General features: G+C 37.9%; 1 protein-coding gene across 3 annotated transcripts in view; it reads right to left on the bottom strand.

Annotated features, from left to right (window-relative positions):
* The window catches only part of LOC126829415 (phospholipase B1, membrane-associated), a 24,909-nt gene extending 14,556 nt beyond the window's left edge, over window positions 1-10,353 (bottom strand). The window contains exons 1-2 of one of the 3 annotated variants that reach the window (XM_056102950.1): window positions 10,081-10,353; window positions 5,328-5,453 (exon numbers count right to left, since the gene is read on the bottom strand). In XM_056102950.1, coding sequence (XP_055958925.1) covers window positions 5,328-5,453; window positions 10,081-10,090 — 136 coding nt within the window. In that variant the 5' untranslated portion in view covers window positions 10,091-10,353. Of the gene's footprint in view, window positions 1-66; window positions 172-5,327; window positions 5,454-7,106; window positions 7,238-10,080 lie in introns of those variants that run through there. The other 2 variants (XM_056102951.1, XM_050559316.2) reach the window with 2 other exon arrangements.
* Between the last annotated feature and the right edge of the window lie 4,285 nt (window positions 10,354-14,638).

Raw genomic sequence — 14,638 nt, 5'->3', positions numbered from 1 at the left:
CAACGAAGTTTTAACAATTCCCTACACTGATGGACTAGATTGTTATTTGATAATAGAAATTCTTACCAAAAGTAACTGCTAAAAGAAAAACAAGTAAAGACTTCATGATGAAAAATATTCGTGACTTACACCCGTGACATGCGAAGTGAAAAGTGATATTTATTTTTATATATTCTCTTATCGTAATCAAAGGTAAAGGTCATACACTTACTTACTATCTAATCAGCTATATCATACGATATATCCTTTTGTCAATATGCGTTGTATCATAAGGTTTCTCATTGAGTCAACTGGCGTGGTTTTGATTCCCCGGTTGTACATGACAAGGAATACGGTGGCATGTCGAAGCTCGTGGGTTTACTCCAGTTTCCTTCCACTACTAAAGACCTCTACGCGTAAGCGAATTATTGAAATAAAATTGAACCATATGTTAATCCTGAAATGACCTAGTTTGTGTCAGTGGACCCGAGCCTTCGATAAATAAAATAAATTGAAAGTAGTCTATTTTTAGTAACTAGGTTACTGTCTCATGTCGAGACATTTCTTTGCCCAAAATAAAAAGAGTTTTATCTCCTCTAAAGTATGTAATCATGAATGTGCCAGGAAGTAACAAGTAGATTCAAAGAGCCCTAAAAACTTACTTTCTGGTGATGTATGACACACTAACTGAAATTTCGTATTAAGACCCATATTTTGCCATTAAACCCTCGCCCCACCCCACCAACCTTTAATTCAGCTGTAGGGCAACTAAACATTATATATGCATTTGTGCCTAAACAATAATGAATATATTTAAAGGAAGGATTGACTTTTCATTACGGAATTTTGGATTAGCCTCCGCATTTTTACTTCAACTACCCCCCCCCCCCACACACACACACCCTTTCCATTCTCCGTGAATCATTTTTTCAAGGTATGTGTAAATATAAATGTACCAGAAAATTATTTACATATTTTACAAGAGCAATGAATATGATTTTCAGTGATATGTAAAATTATGTCTGGAATTTCGTATCAAGAGTCGTATTTTAACATTGATGAATATCCCTACCCCCTCCAAAATCATAATAATAGATTTTAGTACCATCCAACTTTTTAAGGTTAATAAATATAAATGTGCCAGACAATTATTTACATATTTGAAAAGAACGATGGACGTACTTATCAGTGGTATGTAACAAGACATATCTAGAATTTCGTATTAAGGCCCGTATTTTGACATTGACTACTTCCTCCCGTGAAAGAGTTTAGTATCACCCAACTTTGATCGTTTTTGTCTAAGGTAAATTTATTTGAATGTGCCAGAATATCATTTACATATTTGACATTGAATACCTCTTACCCCGTCATTTGAAAGAGTTTCGTACCGCCCGACTATCTTCGTTTTTATGGTAAGTAAATTTGGATATGCCATTAAATTATTTACTTATTTGAAAAGAGCAATGTACCCAGACCCATATTTTGACAGTCGGGGCATAACAGTAGGGCGTAAAACCCCATTTCATTTCATTTCTTACTACTACCTATAACGTCGGTTCCCGCAAAACGTCTTATCTTATTTTTAAATAATCAGTTGCGTCGATATATTAGTGAAAGATTATTATAGTTTAAAATAAAGTCTCTCAAATGTATACAGTAAGTGCAGGAGAACCACATTACACAAAAACAAAAGTAATCAGAAGACAAATCTGCGGACAAGACAAACTACACAAAACCAATAATGATTTACAAGTAACACGAAATAGAAATAATGTCACTGGTCTTGATAGTGGTCGTCTCCTCACAAGTCTATGGTCTTCTGAACGGCGATAGTCTGTCAGTTGATGACGTCAGGGGTTAGAACGTCAACAAATTTACCAATAATAAGTTCAATAATTTGGATAGATTTTCGGAAAACGCTAAACATTAAGCATATATTACGTAAGAGCTAAATCTGCCAAATGCAGTTCTTTAGGCCTGAAATGTTATCCAAATTATTAATTAGACATTAATTAACTTATCAAGACCATAATCAACTATCGATGCCATCGCTAGCTTGTGATATTTACTAGATTATAATCCGATCTGCTGTTCAACGCTCATTTATGATTAAATCAAAAAGTGGATGATCGAGACTATTTTTTTTTATCGTACCGACTTTAGTAATGATGATCGAGGCTAGACCAAAAATTCAATCGCCAAATTTGACTGAAATGTTCAGCAAATCCCCTTTACATTATCTAGTTTTTAACTATTATAGACAGAACTGTCGGCTCCTTATCTAATCTCCTATAATGTATCGTTAATAAATAAAGTTTAGTAATTGTTTATTAAAGCGTAGTAACTGTTTATTAAAGTGGCACACAATCCATACAATAACATAACTATGTTTAATAAATATACATAAAATATCAGCAGCGTCCAGTCAATATCGACTTCCCCGTCACGTTTATCACAGTTGACTAATATAAATTCAAATCATTAATAATTAATAAAATACATTCATGTTATTTGTGTTATACAAAAATTAACAAACATTGTAAAAATATATACGTGAGATAATAAACATTCAATCTAATTAAAACACAGATCATATTTCGTATGAAACTTTCAACATCCGAGACGAGAGTCGCCGTTAAGCCAGAGCGACGAATAGGTAGCCGATATCGTGAAAGTCAAGGGTCGTCCTTAAGCCATCTGGACGAAAGAGTTGCCGAGCGTCGCCTTTATCGTCGTGGTGGCTTAACAGCGACTCTCGCTTGGAATCTAGAAACACGACGATCCAAATGAACGATTCCAGCCACCATAATTCCCTGATTGAGATTATGTCCCCATCCGCCATTTACAATTTTTTTGCTAAAATATCAAATTGATTTTTTAACACTTCATTAAGAAAACAAAATCACAATACCAATTGTCGCGGACAACAAAATGGCGATGGGTTTATTGCATAGCGAGTAGCATAGATTGATGAAATTCAATTTCAAATAAATACTAAACAGAAATGAATCGTTGTTGGATCGATGTTCCCGTTGCTCCATCATATTCATGAGATATCTGACTCTGTCTAAATATAACCCCTCTCTCTTTTTACATCCATGTACAAAAATTTATCATAGGAGAGAGAGAGAGAGAGAGAGAGAGATAATCAAAGTGACCATATTCACGATTCACAATGCATGCATCACATGTGCAAAGGTTAGAGGTCAGATATATTGAAATGTTTTTTAAAGGAGCTCACCCTCCAACAAGGCTTCGATGAGCACATTTAATATAATATGAATGTACAGTATATGAACGGATTTCCATTCAAAGTTTAAATATATATTGTAATATTATCGTTTATGTCGTATTCAACCCCATTGTTATGTTCGAGACGGGTGCGGGGTGAATGGCGGAATGGTTAGCACGTGCGCTCTGTATCATAAGGTCTGTCATTGAGTCCACTGGCGTGATTTCGATTTCCTGGTAGCACGTGACTAGGAGTAGGGTCGCCTGTTCAACCTCGTGGCTTTTCTCCGGGTCCTCCGGTTTCCTCCAACTGTTAAAGACCCCTACGCGCGAGCGAATTAATGAAATAAAATTGAGCCATATGTTAGTCCCGAAAAGACCTAGTTTGTGTTGAGTGGACGTTAAACCCCATCTCTCTCTCTCTCTCTCTCTCTCTCTCTCGTTATCATCGAGATAAATAAATGATTAGGCTTTACTGTCGTAGGTTACTGTGGACAACAAATTCCAAGACAAATCTGATAACCACAGTTAATGATATCCATGCAATACCAACTACCACTCCAATAACGTTTAAAGTACGAGCTGTTGATCCTTTAGCTCGAGCAGTGTTCACATCTCCAATCCTATAGGCATCACGTGACTGTAATAAAGTTATAGAAAGCATGTATTTTGTGTGTGTGGGGATTGGTTTTTCTAGCAAAATTGCGAAATTTTGTAATCTAGAGTCCTTGAAATACCATTTCCTGGTCTTTGGGTGAACATTTGATGGTATAACGTAATGTGAATTCATGTTATTTATTAAGAATTTTGCAAGAATGCAACACACGCACGCCAGAGCCAACTATGGTCTATGAATCATCTGAAAAAGTATAGTGTCCGCGAGTTTTATGTTAAATAATGGTGTCCGCGAGGTTTATGTTAAATAATGGTGTCCGTGAGGTTTATGATAAAGATATCTGGAAATGTAAAGTAGCAAAGTTTCTACAATTTTTGCTCTTTAAATTAGTAGCATTGTATTAAAGTTGCAATTTCATATTTTTACCTTATATTTTTAAAATTTATTAAAATAAAGCCTTAAAATAGATGGTATCTATAGTAGTCCTACCTTGTTAAAGAATAATCCTATTAATCCTATAATTCGCTATTGCCCGTTGAAAAATTGGCAAAAATATCATTTTCCTCTTCAAATTCAAACGTTTGGGGATAGCTACTCCATAGTGGAGAATAGAAAACAAGGGAGGTAATTGTGTTATTATTTCCGGTCTAAATGAGTTTTAAGTGTGAGAATGACACCTATGATCGTATAATAGTGAGTTGACAACCTATTGAGCAACAGACATAGAAATAATTTTGTTTTGACTTTCTTAGAAAATATGAAATTGTAACTTTAATTAATATCTTTGGCTAATTATTAGATTCACACATTGTATAAAAGTCATTAATATTGTCTCATATGCACTTAAATCAACACGAGTGAATGATTGATAAGTTGATACATAAAAAGAGTTATAATTTGGTAATCATTCATTTCTAGGTTGATAACAGATATAACTGTGAAATGTCTACTGTAAGATTCGACTATCCATATAAGGGTGGTTTTCGACGTCATTGGGCTAATTAAACAATCGTTATAATTAATTACGTCATGTTTGACCAATTAGATAATTGAAGGTCCAAAACCCAAAGCTAAAAGACCATCATATTTCTGAGCATTCGTCAGACAGCAGCTGAATTCTAGAAGGAAAAGATGTAGCAATATCTATCTAGTTGGATGGGGTTTGAGGGAATGCCTTTATTGTAATCTACTATGCTTTGTACCATATGTAAGCAGATTGATATTTAAAATGTAAAAACGAACTATTGCATTGTTATTTCTGGTAAGGCTATTACAATATGTAGTGAGAAAAGATGCATGGGTCATACGTAGGATGTGGCGACCGGTTTTGAGTTATGCCCGCTCCCCATATCTGACAAAGACCCATGGTGCTACAGTGATTGAAGGGGGCATATACAACTCTTTGGTAAGAAAAGTGTATCGTGTTACACGTGAACATACTCGGTTCAAATTTAAATAATAAATTACTCAAATGGTCGTTAAACCCCGTTTTACTACCTACCTTGACCGAATGAATTATTGATGCGATTCCAATTGGCCAGAAACAGATCACACATACTATGATGGAGAATACCAGATAATCTGGTGGTTTGTGTACGGCGATCATAGTGTTTTGGGGCTGAGTAACCTGTAAGAACAAACCAAAAAAATTATTAAGTTTCGTAAATTATTTATCTGTGTTTCTTGAATAAGGGGGTTGGATGGCTGAATGGTTAGCGTGCGCGCGCTGTATCATAAAGTCTGTCATTGAGTCGACTGGCGTGGTTTCGAATCCCCGGTTGTACGTGACAAGGAGTAGGGTCGCCTGTCCAACCTCGTGGGGTTTCTCCGGGTCCTCCGGTTTCCTCCCACTGCTAAAGACCCCTACGCGCAAGCGAATTATGTACCAAAATACTGGAGGGGTGCAATGATATTTGTTATAGTGTAAGAATCTCCCCACTTCATCTGTTAAAACTCTTGTCCATTCTCTCATCACCTCTCGTCTAGATCAATGTAACTCTTTACTGATTGGTACTCTTTTACGCATCACTAACAAATTACAAAAAGTTCAAAATTTAGCAGCAAGGCTCATCACCGGAAGTAATTATAATGACCATATTACTCCTATTTTACAGAAACTCCATTGGTTACCGATTATTTTTAGAATTGAATTTAAAATTCTCCTTTTAACATTTAAATGTATGAATGATGTGTCCCCTTCTTATTTATCTTCACTTTTAGAAATGTACACACCGAGTCGCACTCTGCGCTCTTCATCTGATCATTTTTTACTTGTAAATAAATCAGCAAGACTTTTATCTTTTGGAGATCGATCTTTTACCGTCCAGGCACCGGAATTATGTAATTCTTTACCTTTTAATATAAGATGCTGCACAAATTTAATCTCTTTTAAGTCACTTCTTAAAACATTTTTGTTTAAGAAAGCTTTTAACTTATAATTTTTTTTTAAAAACCTATTTGTGATATGAGATTTTATTCTGCGTTACCATGTTATGTTTTACTTCTATAGTTGTATTTAGTTTTCCTGTATGTATATTTATTTTTATTACATATTTTATTAAATTGTGTTGTACAGCGCATCTGAACACGTTTTGTGGAAGATAGCGCTCTATAAATGTTAATAATAATAATAATAATACCTAGATACACGAGGGGTATAATGAAATGACTACAGTCGGGAGATAAATCGAAAAACAACCAAATGAAAGTAGATGAAATGGCTACAGTCTAGTGATAAGTGATAAATTAAAAGCCAAAAAATTGAAAGTAGATGAAATGACTATAGTCTAGTGATACATTACCCCCTCCCCCCCCCCCCACACACACACCCCCCACCCCCGCTAAAAAAATGAAAGTAGATGAAATGACTACAGTCTGATAATGAATTAAAAACCAACAAAATGAAAGTAGATGAAATGACTATAAGCTAGTGATACATACATACCCAAAGAATGAAAGTAGATGAAATGACTACAGTCTGGTGATAAATCGAAAACCAACAAAATGAAAGTAGATGAGATGACTAGACAGTCTAGTGATAAATTAAAACCCAACAAAACGAACGTAGATGAGGTGACTATACAGTCTGGTGATTAATTAAAAAAACAATACAAAATGAAAGTAGATGACATGACAACAGTCTAGGGATAAATTAAAAACCAACAAAATTGCTACAGTCTAGTGAAAGTAGCATTAAGATAAAATGCATACTTATTATTATTATTATTATTATTATTGTTCGATTTATATAGCGCTTCATTACACATGAAGTGTTACTTACAATTACATTGCCGCCGGCTGGGTATTGCCTCTGGGAATAACTTTGTTGTGGTGCATATCCTTGCTGAGGAGCATATCCTTGTTGTGGAGCATATCCTTGTTGTGGTGCATATCCTTGCTGAGGGGGATATGCTTGTTGGGCATATCCTTGTTGAGGGGGATTTCCTTGTTGTGGTGCATATCCTTGCTGAGGGGGATATCCTTGTTGGGTATATCCTTGCTGAGGGGGATTTCCTGGTTGCGAGGGATATCCTAGTGGCGGGATATATTGCGCCGGGGGTAATACTTGCTGTGCAGAGTCTTGCTGTGGAGGGACTGATTCATTTTCCTTCTCTGAAAGATTAATTATTAGAATAATTATTCTTTTATATATCTTGGTCAGGGAACATAACCCTTTTACTTGTAAGATATCTGGACATATGAATCTATCGGTGCTATGGCTAGATATGAATATTAAAGGACAACGTTGGTGTCAGCCATTATCACACATGTGATAGAACTGGTTAAACACATTCCAAATATAATTTTAACACAGAAATCACTGGCCATGATAGATGTGTTATGAAGATTTCAAGAAACGGGAAGTGTCGAAAAGACGAGCTATCCTTCTGAAGTAACGAGGGATAACAGATAAACGATCGAATTTTAGCTCACTATCACTAATAATTCCTTAGAAGAGACTGTGAGATGATATCTGACAATACTTTATAACAAGAATTGACTTTCACGAGAAAACAAAAAATAAATAATAGAAAAAGTCATAAAAAGAATTGACTGTCACTGGGTAAGAGACACGAGAAAAATAGAAAAAGTCCAAATATTACCATATATATTTTATTAAGTAGAGAATGAATAAAAACAAAGGAATGCACGCCTATGGCTTTGTTGTTGCCCGCAGAGCTCCGTAAAGGAAGTGACTCTCCCCTATCGGGTTGCTTGGTTGCTCTCGGTAATCGCCTCTGTTGCTGGTTAACCTGACTAAGGCAATAAAACGAGAAGTCAGGCATCGATTACCGAAGATCTAAATCCTCTTAAAATCGGATCTAGAGAGAGGAGAGAGAGAGAGAGAGAGAGAGAGAGATGGGGTTTAACGTCCACTCGACACAAACTAGGTCATTTCGGGACTAACACATGGTTTAATTTTTATTTCAATAATTCGCTTGCGCATAGGGGTCTTTACCAGTGGGAGGAAACCGGAGGACCCGGAGAAAACCCACGAGGTTGGACAGGCGACCCTACTCCTTGTCACGTACAACCGGGGAATCGAAACCCCGCCAGTTGACTCAATGACAGACCGTATGATACAGCGCGCGCGTGCTAACCATTCGGCCATCCAACCCCCCAGCAGTGTAGACAACCGCGTACCCTGCCCTCATATTTTTAAAAACAAAAGAAAACGGAAATGGTTGATAACCCTTGAATCCAATGAGATTTCCTGCCAGGGTATAGGGGTATGTGTGGCTAAGCGCCTTACGGAAATTCCCCTCCGCAAAAGTGCCCTCTCTTCGAAAAAAGTGCCCTCATTTCTGAAAAAGTGCCCTCATTTCTGAAAAAGTTCACTTCGAATTTCGGAAGAGTTACCTCTTATGGAAAAGACACCGAGAAAAATAAACCATAGTTTGATTCACTATTTCAGCACTTCGTTGATACATCATTTTTCTCATCGGATTGAATACAAAGATCAATTTTTAGTAATTAAAAATATATATATATATATATATATATATGTCAAATTATGTTTTTCCAGTCGGGACCGCCCTTGAAAATAACTTTTCCCGGACCTAAATGTGAGGGAGTTTGGCACAAATTTCTGCAGAAAATGAATATGTCAGCAGTTCAAAATATTTAAATTTAGTTTTACAATTTGCAATAATTTCCATTGCTCCACGATACCAATGTCACGGTGTTCAAATACAGCATACACTCTTCAATTATAGTATTAGTAATTTTGCACAGATTGGAATAAAGCATTTGATGCTTGTATTTTTCTTTATCCGTAGGTCGTTTAGTTCTTGGCTGTTATGTTCACGTTCATGTTCAAATCTTTGGGACTTGGTCTACTCATACCAAATGTCACTGTATGATATTTCCTGGCTCACATATACGTCAAATCAATTCTAGAATGTGCAACAGGCCCAAATATTTCCCGTCGCCGCTCCCCTCCCTACCCCACACAATAAGTGTCCTAAGTTCGGTGTGCATATCCTACGTCGGAGGACCCAGCACGCCACTAGATATCACGTCAATCATTTCTTTGTCAATAATTGATTTTATTTGTCGTGAATACAACGCGTATCCACCAAACAAGTAGATAAACAGTTTCAAACAGTAACAGACTGTGTTGCTATAGTTTCCAAAAGTAACAAACTGTGTTTCTATAAAGCATGCGTTAAACAAGGCTCGTGTCCTGCTTAACCCTGTCTTTTGCACTTTTAGATTATTTACTCCTGTTATTGTCAGTAGAATGAATTAGCTTCACCTCGTTCATCAATAAAAAAGGGGGACTATATCGTTTATATGTAAATCTGATAATAAAGCGAGCCTTGTTCGACATAGACCAGTTTTAAATGTTCATATGGACATACATGAGAGAGAGAGAGAGAGAGAGAGAGAGATGGGGTTTAACGCCCATTCCCCTCCAACTAGGTCATTTTGAGCTTAACAAATGGTTCAACTTTATTTCGATAATTCGCTTGTACGTAGGTGTCTTTGTTAGTGGGCGGAAACCGGAGGACCCGGAAAAACACAACGAGGTCTTATAGACCACCCTATCAATTGTCACGTACAAGCGAAACCCCGTTACTTGACTCAATGACAGACCTTCTGATCTAACGCGCACGTCTTCCCCACCAGTCGCCCCCCCCCCCTCCCCTGTTAAATGACATGAAAAGGCATGGGACTGAATGGAACACTCTGCTTGAAGACAGACATTGCACCGGAAATTAAGAACAGGTATTTTAAAATTGTATACTCACTTTCCGACATTTCGTGTTGCTTCGACAATATTATCAATCCTAATAGAATAACCTCACGTTAATCCTTAGATTATTATGTTGTAACTTTTCATTAATATGTTTTACACCTGTATGCCTAGAATGGGTCGCAAGTCAGGACACCAGCGGATTAAGGGATAAGTTGCGCAATATCTCAGCTGGTGGAGAGATCACGCGTTGAAAGCTGTCGTCCACAGTCTCGAACACTGTGATAAGCATACAGGTCCATAGTCTCGAACACTGTGGTGAGCATACAAGTTGTATATATGTGTAGCGTACTGAAAGTGATCAATGAACTATATGATATGTGTGTGTGTATAGAGTTTTAATAAATCGATAAACATCTAGGTTTGGTTACAATAAATAATGTATGGTCAGTCGGGTTGTAGTGACGACTGTTCTACAGCCTTGAATATATAAATAAGGTAATCCCCGGTGTGAGCGTATATGGCTTGATAGGGGCGACCCCTCAATCTGCTGGGTTTTCTCCGGGTACTCCGGTTTGCTCCCACCGGATAAGTAACTACGCATACTTATTGCTCGCATTGAACGGTGGATAAACGGAAGAAGTTTTGTGGCTTTCACCCCGAGTTATAGATGCGGACTGGACAGGTACACGCCTCTGCTAGGGATTTCATGTGGAATCTTGAGGTGTTGATGGATTCGACGTGAACCATGGATACTTATACCACTAATGTGTGCAGGGTGGCGTCGTTTGCCCTATGGTGTATTGGCAAGCTTCGGAGGCCTTTGATCAGACCTCGACACGGTTAGGGGGGGGGGGGTGGGGGTGGATAGCCGAATGGTTAGCATGTGCGCGCTGTATTATAAGGCCTGTCATTGAGTCAGCTGGCGTGGTTTCGAATCCCCGGTTGTACGTGACAAAGAGTAGGGTCGCCTGTCCAACCTCGTGGGTTTTCTCCGGTTCCACCGGTTTCCTCCCACTGCTAAAGAAGACCCATACGCGCAAGAGAATTATTGAAAAAAAATTTAACCATATGTTAGCCCCGAAATGACATAGTATTGTGTCGAGGGGACGTTAAACCCATCTCTCTCTCTCTCTCTCTCTCGCGACTGAGAAGCTTGTCCACTTGTGAGTTCAAGGTTGGATTATGGTAATAGCTTACTATTTGGTTCATATGATTACCAATTCCATAAATTGCAGCACATTCAGAACGTCATGCAGATATGACGCTCATATTGGTGGAACCTCTCTGGCTACCAGTTGAAGCTCGGGTCCAGTTTTAGGTCATCTGTATAATTTTCAAGTTGATCCGTCATACAACACCTGCACAACTCTAATCCCACTGAGCTGATTTCTGTTGCTACACCAGTGAGAAATCTTCGTAGTGCTGACGGTGTGAAACTTTTATATCAGCCACTTCGACCCAAACCGTCAAGAGCTTATGGTGATCGTGCGTTCAGTGTTTTTGCACCAAGCCTATGGAATTCCTTCAAGCTTGCCTGGTTACTCCAAAAATAGGAATAATGCGAATTGATCATCGAGATTCTTTTATTCCCCGCGTTAGTTTGTTTTTTTGGGGTTTTTTTATTCTGCGGTAAAGTATAGAATTGTCGGAGAATTTACAACGAAACGAAATTCTAAGTGCTGATAATACGATAAGGCGTCTATTTTAAATGCCATTGGACCAGGTCATCGCGGACATATCCTTGTTAGTTCTTGTCTCCCCTTTTTTTGTCATTTCATGGCTCGATGACAACACCACGAAATATCCTTGGAGATCCCGGTACTGGTCGCGAAGGTTCCCCGAACGTCCGGCGTGGTTAGTGGGTGCAGGACGGGGGGTCTGGCTCGGACAGTGTCTAGTTGTTCGATGGGGACGAAAAACCGAGGCCCTGTGTACATATCTCAAAACATATCACCATCTCTTAATATAATAGATACACGGTGTTACATGGTAAGGAGGATACGCCTATCTGTAACTAATGGCTAGAACACAGCCTTTAGCAACCGTAAGCAGCCGCCTCCCTATCTCTTTAGCGGTATCCAGACAAATGAATACGCCTAGGTCCAGAAACTGAACTGACGAAACTAAACATGGTATCCGTTACATGCAGCTGTACATAATTGATAGAGAGAGAGAGAGAGAAAGAGAGAGAGAGAGAGAGGAGGGGTGGTGTCTCTAGACCACACAGTCAACAATCCCCACCTAATTAAGTACACATACAATGTGTCTGTGCAATAAGATCACTTCAGATTATCTTAGAAGTCATGCACAGGATAATGTATGTTGGTGCTGGTTTAAGGTTCACTGACAAAATACACTAACGGTTGTCGATATTATTGGTCTCCAATGAAAGGGGAATCTACGTAAACAGATGTCCCCATACGTGTTAAGCCTAAATCTTATATCATATAGACACTCCGAGTATACAAGTTTGGCCAACCCATTGCATCTTACATAATATTATGTCAACACCCCACACCTGATGCAGATTAAATTTTACAATTAATCTGTCACATGTCCAAAATGAGTTACAAATGAAAAATATAAATTAAAATATGAATTCAAAATTCAATATTAAAATTTAGATCCCAAATGATATTGTATTACATATCCCATTCACCATGAAGTAGGGTGCGGTGGCTCAGTGAGTAAGGCGTTGGCTCGCTACCCTGTCGGTCCCGTGTTCGACAGTTGGTCGGGATTTTCTGGAGTTGTCCCCCTTGTGTTGGTCAGCTGGCCGGAAAAGAAACAACGTATAATTGTTCGGGTGGGGACCAAAAAACGAGGTCTTATTTATATATTGCCATGCACGTAACAGAACCCCCGAATTCGATATAAGAATAGTCCTTAGCGCCGCTGCCCGGGAAACACTTCCCTCATAGCACACCGTACGGCGTATGTCCGTCAACATAGCCCACTCCGTGTAGAAAAGTAGACCATTAAACCCCATTTCATCACAAAGTTTTATTTTTTATTTTTGTCTTTTGAAATATAAGAAAATTATGAGATCTTCGGTGCCTTTAATCGTCGCATTATTCGTATAAAAATCTTTAAATATATATTTATGTTTCGCATTATTCGTATAAAAATCTTTAAATACATATTTATGTTTCGCATTATTTGTATTGAAATCTTTAAATATGTATCTATGTTTTGCCCGAACTTTCTTGTGTTTTATACAAAACATGACTGGATGTAATGGTGTTTAATGACACGTCAGCAGCAACTGAACACTGACATTATTTTAGTAGTGATAACAGAGATCAATTTCGTAGTAAATATATGATTTGTTTACATCAGGAACATAAATATAAAACAGCTTCATAAATTAAACAGGAACACAAATACAACAGAACATCAATTACACCAGGAAACAATAACATTAGTTAGTTTAAACTTATTTTATTGCATCGACATTTCATTGTACAATACAACTTATAAACGTCTTCTCCTTAAAAAACAGTAATTGATGAGAATATTTCATATGATAGATACGAAGTTATATTCATTTCATTGAACTAATCATTAATATATTGCATAGATGCTCAATTCATATAAATGGAATATTTTAACAAATAATACTTATAAATTTGCGGAATATGAAATAAAAAACATTTACATTTACAAAATAACAATAACACGGTACATTAATAAACAACCATTCTGCGCTTCTGCCACGGCGGCGGCTGAACTCGAGTGAGGGAATACGCCGGTCTTCGCTCTCCTCTGCTCCCCTCCGCTTGTCGCTCTCTCTCCCCCTTCTCTCTCCTCTGCATGTCTTATATAACTTATATACCTTTCAACAACAGGGACAGCTGACAGGAACGTCTTTTAAGGAATTGAGTCTTACAGCACAACGTCATTATCATGTATGGAGTTGGCCACTAGGTTGAACACAGATCATATGGAATTGATTAATGCCTAAATTACAACACAGTGCGTACGGGTTTAGAACAACGTGTATAGTTTGAAAACAAAATAATATCATCCAGTATCACAACCAGCTTGGGTCAATAAGAGAGGGAGAGAGAGAGAGAGAGAGAGAGGGTCCACTCGACACAAACTAGCTCATTTCGGGACTAACATATGGTTCAATTTCATGTCAATGATTCGATTGGGCGTAGGGGTCTTTAACAGTGGGGGGAAACTGGAGGACCCGGAGAAAATCCACATCTAAATAATAGACAATTTAATGAAAGTTATTGAGCACTAAGGCGCGGGTAACCTTTGGTTTTTTGAGAGGTCTGCAAATTTTTATCCGAATTAAGTCCGTGATGTAGCAAGGGCGCGGCGGGGGATGTCAACTCCTAGTTAAAGGTCGGGAAGTTCCATGCATTATAAAGAGCTGACAGATCTCGCTATAATAGTTAAATAGATAGTGAAAAGGGAATCTGTTGAAAATCTCGGTAACAGTATTCCATTCTGAGTGGAGTTATCGTTCTTTGCAAATCAGTGTAGTCACGATTGTCATTGCTACCTTTGTTACGACAATCAATAAAGTCTCGATTGACTATTTTCAATTTAACCGCAAATTGAGTTGCGTCTACTACATCGTTAACACTGTTCATCAC

This window comes from Patella vulgata, chromosome 8, assembly GCF_932274485.2.
Source record: "Patella vulgata chromosome 8, xgPatVulg1.2, whole genome shotgun sequence".
In the NCBI taxonomy this organism is placed as follows: domain Eukaryota; kingdom Metazoa; phylum Mollusca; class Gastropoda; family Patellidae; genus Patella; species Patella vulgata.
The sequence above is the reverse complement of the archived record's forward strand: the minus strand, read 5'-3'. Positions and strand labels throughout refer to the sequence as shown.